This window comes from Candoia aspera, chromosome 16 (assembly GCF_035149785.1).
Source record: "Candoia aspera isolate rCanAsp1 chromosome 16, rCanAsp1.hap2, whole genome shotgun sequence".
Lineage (NCBI taxonomy): Eukaryota > Metazoa > Chordata > Lepidosauria > Squamata > Boidae > Candoia > Candoia aspera.
In genome coordinates this window covers 5,625,913-5,647,103 of record NC_086168.1, presented here as the reverse complement: position 1 = coordinate 5,647,103, position 21,191 = coordinate 5,625,913, and the positions used below count along the sequence as shown (strand labels likewise).

At 43.4% G+C, this 21,191-nt stretch overlaps 2 protein-coding genes across 5 annotated transcripts; one reads left to right on the top strand and one right to left on the bottom strand.

The window, feature by feature from the left end:
* The first annotated feature begins 406 nt into the window (after positions 1-406).
* REXO4 (REX4 homolog, 3'-5' exonuclease) lies at positions 407-7,210 on the top strand. Of its 4 annotated transcripts, none has more exons than XM_063316049.1 (9): positions 407-424; positions 1,252-1,519; positions 2,045-2,382; positions 2,592-2,741; positions 3,260-3,453; positions 4,270-4,358; positions 4,827-4,901; positions 5,510-5,584; positions 5,827-7,210. In XM_063316049.1, exons 2-9 carry the CDS (start codon positions 1,277-1,279, stop codon positions 5,920-5,922), a joined length of 1,260 nt encoding a protein of 419 aa, XP_063172119.1. In that variant the 5' UTR covers positions 407-424; positions 1,252-1,276; the 3' UTR covers positions 5,923-7,210. The 4 variants fall into 4 exon arrangements, with proteins under 4 accessions (XP_063172119.1, XP_063172118.1, XP_063172117.1 ...); XM_063316048.1 differs by lacking the exon at positions 407-424 and adding an exon at positions 696-988; XM_063316047.1 differs by lacking the exon at positions 407-424 and adding an exon at positions 696-1,162.
* STKLD1 (serine/threonine kinase like domain containing 1) lies at positions 6,911-20,850 on the bottom strand. The gene is made up of 16 exons (XM_063316449.1): positions 20,779-20,850; positions 19,674-19,778; positions 18,290-18,360; positions 17,789-17,904; positions 16,723-16,919; positions 14,901-15,052; positions 14,254-14,384; positions 13,171-13,254; positions 12,375-12,494; positions 11,418-11,558; positions 11,122-11,250; positions 10,582-10,710; positions 9,633-9,761; positions 8,592-8,732; positions 7,938-8,017; positions 6,911-7,255 (listed from the first exon to the last, which is right to left on the bottom strand). The coding sequence occupies exons 1-16, from the start codon at positions 20,848-20,850 to the stop codon at positions 7,187-7,189; spliced, it is 1,866 nt and encodes a 621-aa protein (XP_063172519.1). The 3' UTR covers positions 6,911-7,186.
* Between the last annotated feature and the right edge of the window lie 341 nt (positions 20,851-21,191).

The following is a 21,191-nucleotide window of genomic DNA, read 5'->3' as shown; positions in this document are numbered from 1 at the left end:
TAACGAATGGCCACTGCCTTATTCCAAGATGGTTTTCCAACTTCTTCCCCAGCTAGCCAATGCTCTGGGACTTTCTGATGGTCTCCTATCTGACTACTAACTGGGTCCAACCCTTCTTCCCTTTTTAAAAGCAGCCAAGATTGGCTACAACCACCAACCACCAGCCAGCAGCAGTTCCAACGTCCCCTGCTTAAATGTCACAAAGCCAAGTTTTTCAGCCTCTGCCCCAAAGCACCGGGCTTGCCGCAGTACTCGCTATCCTTTTCTGTCTGCTACCTCCTGGTAGGAACGAAAGTGAACGGTCTCGTGTTTCCCACCGGCGCGGCCTGGGGAGGGACCTACTTCCGGTTTGTCAGCACGCTGGCAGCTGCGCGTGGCTGCTGAACGAGGAGCGGATTTGATGCGGGACCGGTGGGGAGAGGCGGTGGGTCGCTTGGGTCTGCTAAGGAAGCCCTTAACGGAGCTTGAGAGCCGCGAAAGGCTGGGTGGGCGGTTTATAAGGAGGACACAAGGTTCCGGTAGCTCACTCTTAGCCATGTCAGGGCAAGATCTAGCGGTCGCGTTCACATAGCTAGCTATCTATGGTTAGTAGTTGCCTGGGGTTCTTTTGTGTCTTAATGTATTTTGTAAATCCAGCCCGCTTGTTTACTCTGTAGTACACTGTAACATTATAACTCAGACAATAGAGCAATTCACGAACCAAGTTACACTGCTGGAGAATGAAGGTTTAGGTTGTTATGTGAACCCAGTCCTTGTGCTTTGTTAACCTAGGTTTAGCATAACGTGTGACCCCCGTCTTCTCTTAGTGATGCCCCTCCCCCATTGGCTGAGATTTCTTCTGGAAGTTGTGCTTACTCACATTATAATTCAGGGAATGGTTCCTTTCCATAGAAACCTTCATCAGTGTGGTACAAAAGGTTGGAGAAAACTAATATGGACTTCTGTGTATGAAGATGCTGTATACTCTAATTGGCATTTAACCTCCAAAGTAATATTTGAGAACCTTTTCACTGGAGATTGAAATTTAGCTTGAGTTATGAATTTGCCCTAGGGTTTACTGCGTATCCATTGGCCATGGTTGTCAGGTTTCATCTTATAGCACTTTGAGATATGTGCAAGAGGGGAAGGAGTGCAAGGCTTAATCTGTTTTCTGGCCACTAAGGTAAAGCTGCCTTGTTTAAAAAAAGAAACTGTTTCGGGTGGTTGGCTCTTGCTATATGAATGATAAAAGATGAGCTTCTGTGTTTTCAGTCCTAGTGGTTGGGGCCAAAGCTGAATGACCATTTGTATCAGAATGACCAAAATGAAGAAGAAGGAATCCACATCCCCATCAGGCAACTCTACAACTAAACCCGAAAACCTTAAGAACCAACACAGAAAGGAAAAGAAGAAAAGGATATTTTGGAAAAAGAAGATCAACCAAGTAGAGAAGAAAGTGCACAAGGATTCCAAAGCAGTAGTAGAATTGCCTCCAAAAACTCCCCAGGAAGTTTCATCAAACTGGAAAGTCCTACAGAAGGTATATTAAGATAGTGATTTCTCTTACTAAGGAATAGAGTATCAGGTTCTGGATGTGACAGTCATGTTAATCTTTGAATAATCATATAAAAGGGAAAGTCTGAGACAGGGAAATCCCTGGTGAACAAAGGTTGGACATCCTACAATCCTATTATTAACATTGTGGCTCAGACCAAGTCAAGTTAATAATTCAGGGGTGGAATTTTACCCAAATGCTCACAAATGCAAGAAGAGATTAAAAAGCATGCTGCTTGGATTTCATACAAATAAAGACATTTGGGAATGTTTGGGAGGTATTATGGTGACAGAATTAAAATCCTCTTAAACTAAAGTTGGTTGGAATCTCCAGCAGCCTATCCTACATTTGAGGCTAGGCTGAAAAATCACATTAAGCCATTTTTGGCTCAGGCAACTAGGTAAATCCAGCCAGTTGTGGTTTATATAATAAACTGTGGAGTAAATCTGGCTTAGCATGCTGTGCAAATCCAACCTGAAAACCAAATGTGTGTATTTTTTTTCTTTTTAGCTTCTGCAACAAAAGGCTGCCAATTTGAATTCTGCTTTGACTGCACCTGACACATATTCCAAGAAAAAGCACACTATCAAAGATGGAAAAACTGTTCCTCAAACATCAGTACCAAATGGAACTGGGAAGAAATTGACATCTCAGCTTCAGGCTCAAGGTTCTGGTTGTGCAGGTGACATCAGATCTGAAAAATCCACGCAAGCGAAGAATTCACAGCAGGCCCAAGAGGCTGGAAAAGAGCAGAGAAGTAGCCAGATGGACAACAGAGAGAAGAAGCAAGGGGACATTAAGCATAAAAGAAGGAAACTGGATGAGCAAGTGGCAACAGCGCCAATAGAGTAAGTCTTTTAGACTTTCGACTTAATATTCTTCAAACTGATTGGGCCTTCTGCCTAAATCTTGGAAAGCTACAACTTGGTGAGTCAAGATGATCTAGAATTGGATGATGATATGGGACCTCCTTGAGTTATTTCCAGAAGATGTACGGTGGGTAAGCAATGTGGACATTCTTCCCCTTATTTAGCTTTTACTTCATTTGGCTTTCTAGCATCTGGTTTGATGACGTCGACCCAGATGATATTGAGGCAGCCTTGGGACCAGAAGCTGCAAAAGTGGCCCGAGAAAATCTGGGCATCAAGAACCAGAGAGGCCAGCAGCTGGCTGAACCTGCGCTGGTGAAAGAGAATGCTTTTGAAGGGTAACTATCGTACAGTTCAGAGGGTTGAGCGGGGAGTTATTAGTTGGATGTTACTCTGATTTTCATCTGAGACATCAGTCTGTCCACTTAAGTAAGTCTGGGGCTTAGCCAAAATCTCAGAATGAAAGCTTTGAGACAGATTAGAAAAATATGTGAGCGCTTTTAATTTTCAAGCTTACAAACAGAGGTCACAGTTACAGAGCGCATTGTTGAGAAACAGAACCATCTTGAACATTTCCACATTCATGTTTGCTGCAGCAACACATTAAAACTTTTTTTAATGGTTTGTCCCATTTGATTGCAATTAACACTTGGCTCTGTTCCAAGGCCTGAGGTTAACCTGTTTGTGGGGCCCATGTCATGGTTTTAACTCTTTTAGTTGTATATTGTGAAGTTGTAAGCCACCCAGAGTCTTTTCCAGTAGAAGGCCTTATTAAATTTAAATAATAACAGCAACAGTGTAAAGAAGTTAGCAGGTGGTGATTTCCCTATATTTAATCTAAACTTTTTTTTGGCAGTCTGACCAGAGCAGTGGCCATAGATTGTGAGATGGTGGGTGTAGGGCCTGCTGGCGAAGATAGCATCCTGGCCCGTGTCTCGGTTGTGAACCTATTTGGCAAATGTGTTTACGACAAGTACGTCAAGCCCACAGAAAAAGTGACAGACTACAGAACCTCAGTTAGTGGGATTCGGCCTGAGCACTTAAAAACAGGTAAGAAAGCTGGCTGATTTAGCCTGAGCTTTATGTCTTGCTGTACCATGCTGAATCCGGCTGTTGGTTCATCGGGCATCTCGCATTTTGTTCACATGTTGCCTTAAGCCATAGTTTCTTTAAGCATGGTTTGTGGAATAAGGCCTGGTTGGCTGGGTTCAAGCATCCTCCTCCACGAAAATTAAAAAAAGCATTGACTTGGCTGAGGATATTAGCCATAGCAGGATTGTCTTGGGCAGCAACACAATGTGTTGAAATTAAACACAGTGCAATGCATACAAAATAGGGGGAATATCATCCTAGTAGTGCCCTGTTCCTGGTTTGCAATTTGGTTGATCTCTGAATTGTTTTCAATAATTGTAATAAATACTGCTTTGACTTTGGAATGTCTTCCTTCCTAATTTGTAGCAAGGGCCTGAAAGGAAATAGAAAGTATAAAAACCAAGTTCCAGCCCATTTTAGCAGAGTCCTTGTGAAAGAAAACACGAATTGTTTTCAGGAAGAAGAGTTTGGAATATCTGAAGATAATTTAGTATAATTTGGTATAGCTGCACCTGCAGGTTTTCTGGATACAGAGGCTGTTTTTCCTCCTGATCCTTGTTGCTGTTCCACTCGCTGCTTAGTGTAGATAAACCACGGTTTGCCTCTCTCTTTAACATGGATAAACCATGGTTTCCCTCTCTTTTTCCTGAAGGAATCCTTAACAAAACCTGTGACTTCATTCAAAAAGACATCCACGCCCCCACCTGTTGCTATATAAACTCACTAAATAAAAAAATCTTTCCTGTGCAACCTTGTGGTTTCTTGGAATTTTAGGGGAAGATTTTAAAACTGTCCAGAAAGAAGTAGCTGATGTCATAAAGGGAAGGATCTTAGTTGGACATGCTCTTCACAACGACCTAAAGGTACTGAATCCAAGGGCTTTACTTGCTTTTGCTTCTGATTGGCTTCAGGATGTGTTTCCCCAGTGTAGTTTGTTTTTCTTGTTCATCCTTTCTTCCCCACTTGCAATTCATTATATAAATCATAGCCTGTGCGTGTGTGTGTATAAAAAACTTATTAAAGTAAAAGTAGATGCCTTGTCTTTTAGTTTTACTATCCACAGACTTCCTCTGGCCAAGCTGTTTTTTTCAGCCTTACTCTCTTCCTGGCCCTTTGAGTCTCCCAAGCTGAGAAATGTTGATTTCCAGTCTTGGGATTTTCAACCCCCATCATTCTCCTGTGGCTGAAATTTAAGTAATGCATTGTGGTTTAGCTTTTTCTCACTTCAGCTCCTGTTTCGCTTGAGTGTTTTACTTCTATTTGTCAAGCAATTGCGTGGTACGTTTCGGGGCCCTGAGCAATTGTTCCCATGGGTCCTTTTTACTTTTCAGATTCTACTTCTTGACCATCCAAAAAAGAAAATCCGGGACACACAAAGATACAAACCTTTCAAACAGCAGGTCAAGGTAAGGAGAGATACTTTTTTCACTTCAAAGGAACAGAATGATTCTAAGCAGAGGCAAGCAGCATTTATAAGTCGTTTTGCATTCTGGACCAGTTCCAGCAAGTTAACAGTCCTGCTTACCCAAAACTCTTGCTCCGGTTTTCAGCATTTAGGAACCTTGCCTTAGTTTAAATCTCTTGGAAGGATAGACACGATCACATATTGTTTTGTAATAGGACTCTGGATTCAGAGGCAAAAAAAGCACTTCAGAACATCCATGTAACACACGCTAGCACCTCTCTGCAACTCCTTAAGTCAGTGGCAGCTTTTGGGGGGCCTGTGCACCTGTGAAAAGTTGCTGCTGCTTTAAGGAGTTGCAGGTGCCACAGAGTGCTCCCCACTCCCATGTTCTAAAGCCCCCTTTTTCACTTTGAAACCAAAGGGTTGCCCAAACGGTAGCTCGTATAAGTAAAACTATAACAAAGAGATTCGTCCTAGCTTCTCATAGTTTTCTCAATGGCCGTTGTAAACCTTTCAGAGTTGCTAACCAAGGCTGAGTCGCTAAGATCGTATCAGAGCAGGGAAATCAAGCGAGGTTCTTCTCTAATCAGTGCTTTCCTGCTTCCCTAGAGCGGAAGACCATCCCTGAAACTGCTGTGTGAGAAAGTGCTGAATGTAAAGGTGCAGACATCGGAACACAGTTCGGTAAGTGTTTGATTCGAATCCAGGTCCTGGCTGATATATCTGGGAGGCTAACAAAATGATGGGGAAAAGCGCTCTGCTCCGTTGGGACTCGGGATCGCTTCTGTAAAAACTTGGGAAACAACCGGATGTGGCATCGTTTCTCCCACGGTTCAACCACAGACGTCCTCAGCCTGCCATCTTTTGACTGGTTTGGAAGCAGCAAGTTCCGTGTTTCACTCACTGCTTCTTTCGCTGTCTCCCAGGTTCAGGATGCCCGGGCTGCTATGCGACTGTACACCATGGTGAAAAAACAGTGGGAAGCATCACTCAAAGAAATCCCCAAGGCAAAGAAAGAATAAATCTGGGCCTTTCTGGTCCTCCTGTGTTTGCTGCCCTCTGCAGCACTGGCTGATCAAAAGCTTTGCCAGATCAGCTCTGCAGCCTTTCCTTTTGCCCTGAATTGAGCATCGCGCAGAAATTAACTGGGGGTTTAGTTACTCGATCAGAAGGTGGTGCGAGGGGCAGTTTTTGGATTTCTTGTGCGGTCGGTCATACATTTGGGATACAGCTGAACCTATTTTGTTTAGATTGAGTTGCTGGTCTGGGATGGCTATTGGGTGTTTTGTTCAAGAAGAATGCAAACCCAAGGAATCGACTGCATGTCCCTGGCCCGACACCTCAAACTCTAAATCCATTCCAGAATAATTTGCAAAGATGGCAGCAGGATTCCTCTTTTTGAATACGGCACCGTGCCTATTAGATTGTCCGTTTGCCTCTTGAACTCGATTTCTCTTTTCAAAATAAGCGTAAGAGCTTATCAGCTACGCACGTCCTGCTGAGAGGTGAGGAGCTGCTGTATTTTGATGATCTTAGGAAAAGAAAATCTGGAGTCTGATCTTTAAACAGGAAAACCTCTTCTGCCATCTATGTAAATTTGCTTCTGCAGGAATTGATACAATTGGAGTTTCGGCAACAACGGTTCATCTTTACTGGGGCCACTTCACTTCTAGACACCGGTAGTTGGCCATGATTCCTTTTGGGTCACTTGAACTTTACTGCCCAAGTTACGCCTTGGGCGCAATTTAACTGAAATAGCAGCCACCCTTTCTCCTTACGTGTCCTACACTATGCAAAGAATTTCGGAACTGAGTTGACTTTGAAAAATGGACGTAACGTAGCACCAGCATAGCAAAGCAAAGCACCCCTTTATGTACACACAGGGACACTCTTCTCCAGCTACTTAGGCCCAAGCAGATCAAAAAGTCTTCTAACGGGTTCATCCTTTCTTCTTTGCTGTACTTCATGCTATGATCATTGCAATTTCCTATTTAAAAGACTGCATCACTGCATGTAGTTTCCTATTTATTAACTATGTAACCTTTAAAGTAACACTTTCAACAAAACATAGGCGCTTCAACATTTCACAAATAAATACTGAAGTGGTATAAAAGAAGCTAGAGCCTTTCACTCCGGTTCCTGTTCATCTTGAGATAATTGATGGGGGAGAAAAGGTCAGTCTTCTATCAGGAATCGTGCCTTATTTCAATCAGAAGCCCTGTGGGAAGATTGAGTAAAAATTATATTTTATTAAGAAGTGCGTACATTTGAAACATTCAGACATGTCTAAATAAAAATACATTCACCTTTCTTTTGCAGTTTTGAGAGTGCCTTCTCTGACAGGGCAACTATTTCCTGGAGAGAAATGCAGAAAAAATGTCAGGCACCAGACAGTGCAATTCCTGGGGTCTATTATCAAACAAAACGTGCCTCAACGTATAGGTTATGTTTGTAAATCGTCATTTAGCATGGTGTACCAACTGCTATGGCTAAGCCAGAACAAACCACCTTAAATCATAATGTTCCGTGAAGCCAGCTATCCTGGTTTGGCATATTGAGTAATCATAGCCAGCATGGCTTGTTAGCTATGATTTATAATTTAGTACAGTGCTTCTCAACCTGGGAAACTTATCAGATGGGTAGAATTCTATTCCCAGAATTCTTAGCAATGGCCATGCTGATCAGGGAATTCTGGGAATTGGCCAGGCTTGGTAGTACTTGGTTAGCGTATTGTATGATTTCAGATGTTTTCAGGAAAAAATAAGGAATGTAAACTATTGTGCTGATTCTTGGTCTTTCCCTCCTGCCATGTCTGTGCTCACTCTCCTCTGTTCCTAATCTAAGGAATTGCCCAGAAGAAAACAACAAGGCCAGAAGATGGTATTTTTTCCATTTCACCTTCTCACTTGTTGCTTACCCATCTTCCGAGTTCCTTTTCTTCCATTTCTGACTTTGCTGGCACAGTCAGGCCAGAACGGATTAAAACAAATCTCATTGCCACAAAAAGCCTCCCCACCCCGCCATTATTCCCCCTTACCAAACTAGAAGTAAACCTGTTCTTCATTTCCGTCAGCATTTCCGTAATGCCCTGGGAAACCATCTCCACAACAATTTCATCTGTGGGTGAAAGGCATGGGAAGGACCAGTCAGGGCCCACTGAGCATTTTCAGATTTGAAGCGCAGCGTTTCAAAGTTTGAAGTGGCGTTTGTGGGGCTGGAAGCTCCGTGTTGCGTTGCCAGTGAATTTGGAAGATAGGAAAAACCCCTTTTGCCCATCCACTGTTTTCTCAAAAGTTCAGTGACTGCAAGGGTTGGAACAGACCTGGAGGTGAGTTGGTCCAATGATTCTCCTCCCATCTGATCTGGTCCTCAAACCAGGAAAGCTTCCCTCTCATTGGCTGGATTCATACAACACATTAACCCGTAACTCCCTTTATTAACTTATATGGATTTGCCCTACTCATGACCCACAGGCAGCCACGTTACGGCTAACTGAGTAGTGCAACACCAGCCATTCTACTTTGCTCGCCAGGCCACTGATTAACAGTTGCCCCTCAGCTTAGAAAGGCTTTGCATAAGTGGAATGAGTCCAAGGCCCCCTTTTTCATTACCGGTTTGCAGGGCTGAGCAGGCAGCATTCTGCACAAATTTGATAGATAAATAAATAGATAAATTCTGCACAAATATTTACCATATTTAAACATCTCATCAATCAGGATACAAATGTCTTCTACCACTTCGGGGTCCTCCCGGTGGATCTGGTAACAGTCCTTTAGCAGGATTATCCCGTTGCCCTTCTCATCAGTAACTATGAATCGGAAACCTGATAACTCTGAAAAGAGGGAGACGTTCATTTATTAAGTTGCCGGCCAGCTCTCCCTGCAGACAAGGCTACCCTTCACGCAGCTCAAGTTCACGCATCACGCTGAGCAGCACTTTGCTGAACCATGGTTTATCAACCACAATTGACTGGGTTTCTATAAGATGCTTATAGAAGCATCTATAAGCATATATCCTGATTTTCAAACACAGTGGCTGCATTTGTACAACATGCAGAGCCAGACTATACAAAGCATACTCAACGACAGCTTTGGGGGCCTATCTGCCCCACTGTGATTTGCTCCATAAATTGCAGAATCATAAAATGGAAAAGATCCATGATTACAGCATCCCAGACGGGGTTCTCCTGCCTCTACACCTCCAGCAAATCCTGTTTGAGCAAGGAAGTATGACAGTCTGGTCTGGGTGCCTAGGAGCTTTAGGGCATGTTTCCCTAGGTGCGCTGAAGAGCAGAGCTCCCCTCAGACTTCCCGTCCTGGCTGCAGATGCCGTTTGCTTCCTTTCCCTGTCTTGGGAGATACTCATATATCAAGCAAATGAGATGCAGCCTTGTGATGCTGAAGCTGGAAATTCCCCTCCCAGGTCTCTTGCAAAGCTATAACACCTCCAAGTCCTGGCATGTCTGGATTTCAAAGGCAATTTGATGAGATGGCCATTTTGCATGAGTTCAAATGAAAACACTCCTGTGGATGCTGAGCATCATTCTGTCAGGGTTCCCACCACCTGCTGGGTTCCCTTTTGAATCAGATCTGGATCAGAAATGGTCTCATAAGATTCTTGAGCTGTTATGCTAGCAAGCCTTTTGGGGTGGCGGCCAGTAGGGAGATGGATTTGGGTTGGGCTTATTCATCTATCAAGCGGCGGGGTCCAAGTGTTGCTTGAAAACTGTTACCGGATGTCCTCAAGAGACTTGCCAGTGTCAGGCAAGCGTTCTTCACCAGCACCGGACTGCCAGGGTGTTGCCTTAGAGCTTCAAGCAGAAGCAGAGAATAGGGCTCATAGTTCACTTCATCTATGCAGCCTGCAAGGGAAACCAGAAAAACGTCCTGTGAAGTTGTTACTACTTTTCCAAAATGGTACTGTTTCTGCAAAGGAAAAAAGAAAGCATTTTTTTAATGAACTGGCCTGCTAGAAATCTAGAAATCTACAGCATCGTATGTCAAGATTTTACAAATAAAGCAACAATTGGCTGGGTTTATTCAATACTCTTAAGTTATGATGTGCAAATCCAACCACAGGAAATGAAAGTGCAACATTAAAGTTCAGATTGTGTATATTTCCAAGCGTTACTTTCTACAGAGCTTACCTCTTAGCAGACCCCTATGTTAAGCCATGATTTGTTTCATCAGCCACCATGGACAGAATTCACCCAACTAACTTTGCCAAAAACAAGCATCTTCCTGGGTATTCTCAAGGCCTTGTGGACAGGACTCTGGGAAGCTACAATGCGAAAACCTTTGCTATGTATTAGAAATTGTTCAGGGTTTAAGTACAGTCTGTTGAACAAGTCACAGTTGGCTGCGTTTATAGAAGATACTGGATCACAGTCTGGTTTACAAAGCAAAGGAGCTGAGTGCATGCAACACCTAGCAAAGTACCTTAAAGCTTGGTGATTGCTGATATGCAGACAATTCTGGAAAGGCATTTTTGGCTTAGCTCTTAGCCCACACCTGCTTTTTGCAAGCCCAACATTTCTCTATTGTCCAAGGCATCTCACAGGACAGGGCATCTGCTGCTGAAAGCCATCCCTGTCAGATGCTGCTTGCCCAAGCCGTCGCTTGAAAGGCCCCTCTTCCTCCCTCTTCCTCCTCCCTCTGAGTGAGCAGTCTCTGAACGCTCACCATAAAGAGAAAGGGCCCAAAACGCGCTGCAGGCTGCCTCTGCGACTTCCATGTGGCAGAGATGCATGTGGAAAATGATGGAGACCAGTTCAGTGGCATATTTCAGTGGGATCTCGGCCACGTCGGCTACTGGATGGACAAAAGAAGGCAACGTTATAACAGTAGTCAGGAAACGTGGTAGGGGATGCATGGCTCCTTTAAGATGGTTTATTAAACAAGTGTCAATCGACTGCACAGATCATGCTGAGACGCTTCCTGTTCCTACCAGAGATTAATTACTGTACTAGGGGAAATCCTTTTTGCATGCATGCAATTATGAACCCTTTACTCCTTCCTGTTATGCTAGATCAACATGGCTGCTCCCATCAACTCAACCATTACCTGCCTGCCTTCTTCCTGAGCTTCCTAAATAGCCACTAGTTATTCCCAGTCCAAACTAGCCACCAGCATGCTATGGAAGAGCTAGGGGAGGGCGTCCAAATGCAGGCACTGTTTTTCCAGCTGCACCATCTGATGCATCTGCTGCCTTCTTGTACGCACCATTTACAACCAGGGTCCAAATGATGCTACAACAAGCAAGACAGATCTCTTTGTTATGAGCAAAATTACTCAAGATGGTCAAGATCTCAGTGAACATGTTGGCTCTCCGGAGGGCTTCTGCAGCTGCTTCTGGAAAGGGAGGAAAAAAAGAGAGGATCGTGAGGAACGATGGGTGGGATTGTAGGGCTGTAAACCAATCTTCCATAATCTGAGCTATTCCAAAATTCCCAATCAGTATGGCCACCAGGTTGAGGGAGAGCAGAGTTACAATGCCTGGAATAACGCAGCCAGCTTACCGTTGGAAGACATCATCATAAATAAGGTGCAGATCATGCAAAGAAGCTCTTCGTTGTCTGAATGGAACCTCATCGAATTCAGCAGGCAGCCGAAAATGTCTTTGCCGGCCAGGATCTCCACGTTCAAGTTCTGACCTACAGCTGTCAAAAGCAGAAAGTGACATGGGAAGCATCTATGCTGGTTCCAGTCTCTCCTTTCAAGCAAAAGAACTTCTTCAGCACAACAAATCTCACTGGTGCCTTCTGAAGGTTGCAGGCACAAGGGAGGAAATGTGTTGTGTTGACAGAGAAGGTCGCAGTAACATGGCAAGGTTTTCCCTCAAATTGTTAATCGGCGTTTCTGTGTATCGAGGGTGTGCAGTAGAAGATATTTGGGTGATGTAGTATTTCCTGCATGGTGGATGGAATGACTCTTCTCCCTCTGTCCCAGACAAAATGATTTCGTTCTCATCTCTATGGCCCTTTCCTTCAAGGAAGAAAACCTTCCCCAATCTCTTCATCACGCCAAGTTGAGATGGACCTGGCTTAGTGTCACAACCGGGACGAAGTGACGATTTGAAACGTGGACCTCCCTGTCCTAGGACTGTGCTCTAACCTCACTGCTGCCTGGAAATCCTGGGAGTTGTAATCCCAACACATCTGGAAGTCTGGATTGGGAACAACATCCTTATTGCAGGATTGCTTGGTATTTCTTTGACTCTGAAATAAAATATGTAAAAAGCAGTGACAGAGAAAGAGTCTGAAGCAGAGCAGTACCATGCCTTAGGCAGCAACCGCTCAGATTTAAGTCTGTTCCTAGCAGAAGGCCTGAGTAATTGTCCTCCAGACTGCTCAATCTCAAAGCGCTGGCATGACATTAAAGAGAAGACACCCAGAGCCCTTTCTCAGTTGAATTAAGGAACAATAAATAACCATTTTGGTAACAGTATGGAAGCTAGCGATTGCTGGTCATCTCACCTCTCCCCGTGATCCCAAGCAGCAAAGAAAATCCAGCTAACAGTGTATCAAGAGAATCAATGTGTTTGTCCATTGCATAAATCACAGGATCCACAAGTCGAAGGAACACTTTTACACCGACTGTGGGGAAGAAACTGCAGCTGTTTCCTTTCATTTTTCATTCAGAATTATTCCTTATTTCTCGCTTTCATGACTTTTAGTGTCAAATGGAGCTGTTGATTGATTTGTCTTTTGCACAGGTTGGAAATACTAGGCGATACTAGGCCAGATTATAACTGATCATTTGCAAAGGGATTTTGGAAATCAGGCTGACAACCATAGGACATTAGACCAACAGGCAGCAGACACAGTCCAAGGGCCATAGATTGCCCACCCTTGTTTTAAAACTTTGATTTCCAGCCCACCTTTGGAAAGTCTCTGGGGAGTACAATATGTGAAGTTAACTTAAGGACGACTAGCCCAGATCTGTTGTCCAGCAGAACTATAGCACAGTAATCAATGGTCTGGATGCAGAAGCCATGGCCTGAATTCATATATTTGACTCATCATCGTGAAGTTGGTAGGGTGTGTGAATCAGCCATTGAGGCTTCTACACCTTACTTAAGCAGATCATTATGGCTTCTTCAAGAAAATGTCGTGAAAATAAACTCCAAGGCAGCACAGTGTTTAATCTTAGCTTTCTCGGCCCTCCACATCCAAAACCAGGGCTGTATGATCCTCTTGATCACCATGGAACCCAGTATGTCAAAATGTGAAAATGAAGTGAAAGGAAAGCACTTGCACAACAAAATCCTACCCTTTTCCTCTTTCAACAGGCTGATAAGACGTTCGATACACTTTTCTTGCGCTTCCTCAATTTCCGGGTAAGAAATCATGAACTCTGCAGAAGATTAAAAAAAAAAACCACAATCCCATGCAATCCTCCTTACAATTAAAAAAGAAAGTTCTATAGGGAATTCCAGTTTCACAAATTCTCCAATGCATTCACATAAATGTACAAGGAAGGATGTCTTCTGCAAGCTGCATTAATCCTCAGATGCATCTATAGATTTTCTCACCCTTGCTGACAGCAGAATGTTCAGTCCTACATCCTTCAATTAGAAATAACTCCCCTTGATTTCCATAGGACTTATTTCTGATTAAACGTGTCTAACGTTGTACGTTTGGTCACTTCAGTCTCACCAAGTCATGCTTTGCATCGTGGAGACATTTTTTCCCAAGCACTTCACACACATTTGTGGCAGGGACCTTTATAGCTCTGAAAATAGCATCTCATCTCACCTAACCAGAACCTGAGGTTTGCTTGACATCCCCAAGTTTAAAAACCACAGCATCTGACTTCACAGAACACGCAACAGTTGAGTGAGATATATGAATTAGGCCCCAAAGACACATGCTCAATTCTGTACAGGGCTAAGAAAGTAGGCGGGGCCAGGAAGAAAACACTAAACGTGACTAAATTTATATTTCAACTGGATTAAAATTAAATTAATTAGAATCAATAGGATTGTTCCACACATATTAAACACTTGTCCTTTTAATCACGTTAACATTGCAGATGGGTAGCAACTGTTAGAACACTCTGTTTAAGTCAAGGCTTTCTGTTGTACAAGTAAGATGTGGAAAGAGGACAGATGATCACAGAATCAGTTGTGGGGTGGTTCTTACTTAAGATTAAAGAATTCAGCAAATTTTTATCAAGATTAAAGAACGCAGCAAATTCTTCCTCTTTTATTTTCAGTTTAAAGCAATTGAGATTTAGGTCAGAAGAGCAGTTATGGAGAAGCACAAGGGCCAGAAATTACTTTCCATATATTGTACTCCTTAATACTTCAAAACAAATGTGAAAGTGGTATGTTAAATTACTGGCCAGCATTACCTAGAACTGTCTGGATCCCACCAGCCTGGATTACCTCCGGGAAGCCCGGAGGAAGTTTCTTCTTCACCTTTATTAGGTGGGATTTAGCTTCAGTGAGGCATTCTCTGATAAATGAATTTTTAACCAGCTCCCTAAATTACAGCAGAGGAGGAGAAAAACAGTTTTTTTGAATACAGTTTGGCTGAAGTAATATAGTTGACAGGAGGCAACAGCTAGGTTTATTCAAAAGTTCAAAAATTAAGCCACGATTTGCTTCATCATTTCCTGTATCATTACAGTTGACTGGGTAACACAACACACAGCCATAAACCATGATTTAGAACCCAAAATGGCTAGGTTCAGACAACACCCCCTAGAGAAAAATCAACACAAGTATGTTGTGTGATCCTGGGAGCTGTTCTTGAATCAGGCTGCAAGGAAGTTCAGGAAACACATACGTTGCTGTGATGCCCACTTCAGGGACATCACTGGCTACCCCATCCCTTGGATACCATTATTATTATTATAAAAAGTTTAACTGTAGCAGCCACAAAAAGGTGGTCTGTTTCTATTGCAACGTGTATCACCAGGGAAGCTGTGAACTCCAAAAGTGTGTTAAAAATCCTGAACATAATAATCCTAATGGAAGAAACTCATCTGGGACTCACTCTGCAGTCGGCCTCAGAGAAGGATCAATTTTCAACATCAGAAACAGAAGGGAGGACAAAGAGGTATCCAGAAATTTCATGGTGCTCACAGCCTCCTCAAGAGCACCGGCCTCCTTCTTAATGTTGTGCAATAACAGCATAGGCTTTTTCATCTACAAAGGCAGATGGACCCAAACACACAGGTTCTTAGAGGACACACAAGATCTGTATTCAATTTGCTTGCAGAGTTATAGTATCTAGCAATCTTGATCAAGCAAGGTGTTTATAGGAAGATTTTAAATTGCTTGATCAGGTAGGCTGAACCTGTCTGGGACAGTGATTGTAGCAGAACTGATCAGAACTGAAGACCAAATTAAGAAGAAGCTGGGGACCTTGCAAAACCTAAGCTAGGGATTATGCAAAACCTGGCCAATCTTTCTGTGCTAGCTTCTTGCTTCTCCTTTTCATCACAGATGTTCTGGTCAAGCTAGGAATCGAAGGGCTTGCCTTCTGCAAACTTTGTACCTTCCTGTAAATTCCTGGTTTGCCCTTTAAAACCCTCTGAGGTCTGAGCTTACTATTGTCCCAATCAAAAGCCCTCCAGGCCTACTGATGAATCGTCCTGGCTCTCTGCTAAGACTCTGGGTTTTGTGGTTGGGAGTGTTTTTGCCTTACAGAAAAGGTGAGATAAAGCTGTGTGAATTGCACGGGGACATCACTGGAATATGGGGCTGCCAGCCTCTTATAGGGATAACTCTAAAATAACAATGATGAATGAAGGCTTAGAGCAGGGTTTCTCAACTTTGTCAACTTTGAGATGTGTGGACTTCAACTCCCAGAATTCCCCAGCCAGCGTGCCAGCTGGGGAATTCTGGGAATTGAAGTCCACACATCTCAAAGTCGCCAAGGTTGAGGAACACTGGATTAGAGTCTCTTTTGTTGATGTCCCTCTTAGAAGAGTCTTTTTTTTCCCTAAGGTATGCATCAGTTCTAGCACAGTTTTTCTAGAACCCTAATCTGATCATTTCAAGGTCGAAATAACCCTCTTCAAGATTTGGAGGTTCTGTGATGGAACATTGCACACCACTGCTGTGTAAGTATTATTTTTCTCTCCATGTCTAAAGGAGATATGTATCTCCAGATACACAATTCAAATACAAAAAAGCAGGTCTGTCAAGGAAAAAAAAGTGGGCCTTCTCGGATTTGAGACTTGCACTGCAGATATTATGACAGTAAAATCCTGATTTAACATGCTTACAGTAGTTGACTTCACACTTTGCCCCCATTTAACAGAGTAATGTCTGCTAAATTGAAGGTTGGTCCATTAAATCAAGATTTTATTGGAAAGGATGCCGTGTGGGCCAATTACACAATTATACAAATAGCATAAGTTGACACAGTTGACATAAATGTGAATTTAATGAAAACTTGGGTTTAACAGACAATTCCTTCCTGCCAATGCTTTAAATTGAGGTTTTACAGTATTATGATTTCTTATTCTACCCAATAACTCAAATACAGTACTAAGTTCACGGGATGCTCCAGCTTTCTAAGGAGTGACACTCGGCATCACTTGTTATGGTGATAGATCTCCAAACAACTTAGAAGGAATTTAAGCCTCTTGAACAAGGTTGGCCCAATCCAGCCAATGTTAAACACTTCAAATTTTCATTTGTTTCAGTGCTTCAGTCTCTCCCACTGCAGTCAGTAGTTTCCAAAAGAGGTTCTTGCTGAATAATCATACCTCAGATCTTTACTCAAAGAGTCCCTATCCTTTCTCAGACCTGAAATGAGCATCAGTTGAATTTTTCATTTAAAAATCATGGTGCCTTGAATCTGGCACTGTTTCAATCATCCTTACAATCACCTCGCAAGACCTAAATTTGCAACCCTTTATACTACTGTAACAGGAATGACATACCTTCACATAAGAACAGGTTATCATGTCAAGCAGAATACTGCCCAGCGACCAAATGTCGGACTTGTCACTAAAGGAAAAATTGAGTGCCTCTGGAGCCATCCAGCATTTAGAGTCAGGCTCTGCGGGAAGGGAAACCCACCAGTACAATTTTTAAATTACTGTATGTGGCACCCAGAGAGCACATCTTAGTTACTAAATGCTTTTACAGTAGTCTCAGAATTTAGCAAGGATAACATATTTTTATGTGTAATTATTACACATGCTTGGTTGGAGTTGTAATATTCCCCAGGGCAGCACAGCGTAATATCACTGAGAAGTATCACCACCCTGCGTGTTAGCATTTAGGGATTTCATTTTATTGTCTGTGGAGTTCCACCCCCCACCCCAGAATGCCTGAAAACCAGCATAGTAATATTCCCACTGGACTGAGGGAGCTTTGTTGCTGGGACTGAACAGCTTAACAAACCTGGTTGCTAGTTCACCCATTTTCTGGTTTGTACAATATATTGAATAAAAAAACTATCATATGAACAACCCACTAAGCCACCAGCACCTTCCCCTGAAAACTCTACGCTTAGGAGGTTAAGAGGAAAACCAGCCACTGAGCCTTTAAGCAGTTTGGTTAAGCGTGTCGCTGAGAACTGACACAGCAGTTCGGAATTGCCTGTCCGTTTTCTTCAGCCTATTTTTGCACAAAGGCCTGCCGTGCAGCAAATGTGAAGATGGTCAGAAAATCTCCTGTTAGCCTGAAACTAATGGAAATTAATTCCATTTTATGTTTTAGATAAACTCTCACAGTTTAATGAGGGATGGGCCAAGATAGGTAGAAACACTTGGTTATTCCGTCGCTCCCGCTTCTCTTGACATAAAACAGGTGGTACGACCTGCAGTTTCCCTCTTCAGTTTATATTTTCAAAGCACCCTCAGCTAAGGCTCTTTTTTTTTTCTTTTTTTTTGAGAGCTACGGAAACCGTCAAGAGCAAAATACCTTCTTCCACTCTTATCTTCCATTTCATCTCATCTAGCATGAGGGTTTCCGAGCTGAAATCGCAGACCATGAAAGATGCCTCCCCAGTTGAAAGGATGTTAGATGGTTTGAGATTTCTGAAACAGAGCAAGACAGCGTCATCCGCTTCAAAATGGAGCTGCAGCTGTGTGTAAAGATTGAGAAGCTTTCACTTAATGTTTGCGCTGCCAAGAACTGCCTAGTAACATCAGGAGAAACTGCAGTCAGAGAATCAGCCTGCCGGTACCCTAGAGTTCCCCTATCCAGACTGGGTTGGGCCAAATATCTGGGACTCTTTATGCACCATTTGACCCCTTCAAACTCCAGAGCATCCTTTCCAAATGGGCTGTGCCCCCTCCACTTTTGGAGCAGGGGCTCAGCACACAAAGCCACCCTCAAGCTGCTGGGAATTGCGTCCCCTCTGCTAAAATTGAATTGAATTGAATTGAATATTAACATAAAATAAAATAAAATCCTTCTCACCGGTGAAAAATATTTTGCCGATGGATGTAAACTAATACATCTACTATCTGTCCTAAGAACATCCGAATCACCTGAGGAGAGAAATAACATAGAATGGGGTTTAGGGAGAAAACTACGGTCATCTGGTTCTTGGGATGGGAGGGTGGGAAACGAAATTATACTATGCAGGTTGACAAATACATATTTTATCCCACCCTGAAATTTCTTGTGGGCTTGATCTGCCTTAATCCAAGTGATGCTAACAAAGATGTCGGCCTCGTAGGGTAAACCAGACAGGAATCACAACCAGATGAACTAATTCTACTTTATCGTAAAGCTACATTGACAGAATCTTCCAAGTCTGAAAGGACAATCCTCCCCCAACCCATCTCTTTTACAGCCTAAGAAACTAGGGAGGGTCCCTTCTGAGCCTCTTGCCCTGTCCGCCATCCAGCTGTGGGCTATGCTGTCTCTTATCTGATCATTCCCTTGGTAGCGTCTCTTGGCCCCGTCTCCCAAGGTCCTTCCCACATTCCATTACAAAAGGCTGGACTGGTTTGCAGTTGTGACCTCAAGTCTTCAGCATCTGGAATTTGGAGGGCGCAGTTGTGGGTGCTCACCAAGATGGCTGCTATGGGACGAGCGTAGCTGTTCACAACCAGGCTGCCACGCTGGGCAAAGCGAATAAACACCACTTACCACAAGGCAACCAGGTAAAGTCCTGTTTCTAGCCCCATTGGGGGTCACTTCCACCCCACCATCCCGTTATTTTTTCCAGCCCTCCTTTCCAAACGACGCATGGGGCTGCAGATATTCCATACAACTATTGTCTAAGAAAGGTCCTGAGCCTTAAACATTATTGAAAAATGAAAATGAGGCAAAAAGTTAGCATTTTGAGTTTAATGGAAGTTTATAATTAAAGGAATCTAACTGAAAATCAGGTGGAGCAGGGAGCTCAGTGGGTGAAAGGAGAGGGATCCTCAGGCACCAAATTGCCTGCTTTTAATTTAAAAGAATTTGTTTCCCCTTGTCTGCATTTGAACTGCCTTTTCCCTTTGATTTGTGTTTCAAGTTTAATTTGAGATTGAAATTACTTAGATACTGCAGCCCTCTCGCACCCCCCTGAGTCCAGGTTAACAAACACGCTAGCTGTGTTCGCTGAGTGTGCTTTGCCCAAACAAATCCACCACATTATGGCTTCAGATGATAGTCCAGTTCACCCAACGTGCAAAGAAGTGGATTGGCTTCCTACAAAAAGCTGGCCTGCCCCAGTCCCATTTTAACCCAGCCCCATTTTAAGCTAAGCAAGCACATTGTACAAACTCAAGCCATTATATTTTGGCTACGGGGAAACATTTGTGCAGACTTGTAATGATGACGACGATTCGTTTAGTTTTGGTTGTACCTTGGTCTGAAACCTCTCGTGTTTTAGCCTCTTGGCCTTGATAAGAGATGAAAGATCCCCTTGATTGGAATAGTGCATCACCAGGCAAAGAAAGAGAGAGGAAACCTGAAAGGGAGTAAAGATGGGACAACTTTAGCACTTTGTCAGGGGGTGTTCTGCAGATCTCCCCCCCCCACCCCACCCCAACCAAAAAAGTTCCTAGCTTCTCCCAGCGCAACTAGGAGCATAAAGTTGCAACCACTGAGCATGAAATCATTCATGTCTGAATTGAAATGCAAATTTCTAGGAAATTATATGCATGTCTGTCCTGTCATTTGTTTACTGTGCTTTTGAGCCAGTCTTGATTCCTGGCCACTGCCTGGACTAGTCCCTGCGGTTTTCTTGGCAAGGTTTTTTCAGAAGTGGTTTGCCGTTGCCTTCTTCCTGGGGCTGAGAAAAAGTGACTGGCCCAAGGTCACCCAGCTGGCTTTGTGCCTAAGGGGGACTAGAACTCACAGTCTCCCGCTTTCTAGCCTGGTGCCTTAACCACTACACCGAACTGGGTCTCTCTCCACTGATGTCCCTTAACCCAAATTTCCATCCATTTTTTATCCTCCCTTTCCACCCTCGCAAGGGACGCGGTGGCGCTGCGGGTTAAACCGCTGAGCTGCCGATCGGAAGGTCGGCGGTTCGAAACCGCGCGGCGGGGTGAGCTCCCGTTGCTAGTCCCAGCTCCTGCTCACCTAGCAGTTCGAAAACATGCAAATGTGAGTAGATCAATAGGTACTGCTTCGGCGGGAAGGTAACAGCGTTCCGTGTCGTCATGCTGGCCACATGACCACGGAGGAAGTGTCTTTGGACAAACGCCAGCTCTTTGGCTTTGAAACAGAGATGAGCACCGCCCCCTAGAGTCGGATTCGACTGGACTTTACGTCAAGGGAAACCTTTACCTTTACCTTTCCACCCTCAAGTGCATTCAAATCATCCAGTACTTATATAGTGAATTCTGCTGATGTGCAAGTCCCCACAATTATTCACCAATCCCATTAAATGCTACAATCACCAGCCCCATTACATTCTATGGAACTTAAAGAGTACCTGCAGCTTCAGTGATACCATTTCTCACCTGATTGTCCCAGATGATGAAGAACTCTTCATAAGCACATATATTCCTATGCTTTATTTTCAACAGTTCCATCACCTGTAGGGAAAATGGCTCATCAGGGGAAAAAAAAAGTCATTTTCTTTAAGCATATTTCCATTATGCTTAAGAATGGAATTACAATGCTAAATTTGAAGCTGTGCCTGGACTGCTTCCACATTTTTATGTGGTGCCTAAAATTTTTAGATACTTTGTGAACAGTAAAATGTATAAAGTCAGATACTAGTTGGTTGTCTGAACAGGAGGAGCCAAATGGGAGTGAACAAAGTTATACCCCAGCTTGCTGGCTTATCATTCTGTGTGGAAGTGGACCTGTGCAAAACCCAGTGTCATGACACACTTGGCACACTCTGCTTGGTCACTAATTTAACCCAAGT

What these genes read in the sequence shown, in the direction of transcription:
- REXO4 (XM_063316049.1), top strand. Translation starts at nt 1,277, where the DNA reads ATGACCATTTGTATCAGAATGACCAAAATGAAGAAGAAGGAATCCACA. An exon ending in GTGGCAACAGCGCCAATAGA is followed by an intron (nt 2,383 to 2,591) that starts GTAAGTCTTTTA and finishes TTGGCTTTCTAG; the next exon opens with CATCTGGTTTGATGACGTCG. An exon ending in GCCTGAGCACTTAAAAACAG is followed by an intron (nt 3,454 to 4,269) that starts GTAAGAAAGCTG and finishes TTGGAATTTTAG; the next exon opens with GGGAAGATTTTAAAACTGTC.
- STKLD1 (XM_063316449.1), bottom strand. Translation starts at nt 20,850, where the DNA reads ATGGAACTGTTGAAAATAAAGCATAGGAATATATGTGCTTATGAAGAG. An exon ending in TATGATGATGTCTTCCAACG is followed by an intron (nt 11,251 to 11,417) that starts GTAAGCTGGCTG and finishes CTCCCTTTCCAG; the next exon opens with AAGCAGCTGCAGAAGCCCTC. An exon ending in ACAGGTTTACTTCTAGTTTG is followed by an intron (nt 7,256 to 7,937) that starts GTAAGGGGGAAT and finishes ATTTCTCTCCAG; the next exon opens with GAAATAGTTGCCCTGTCAGA.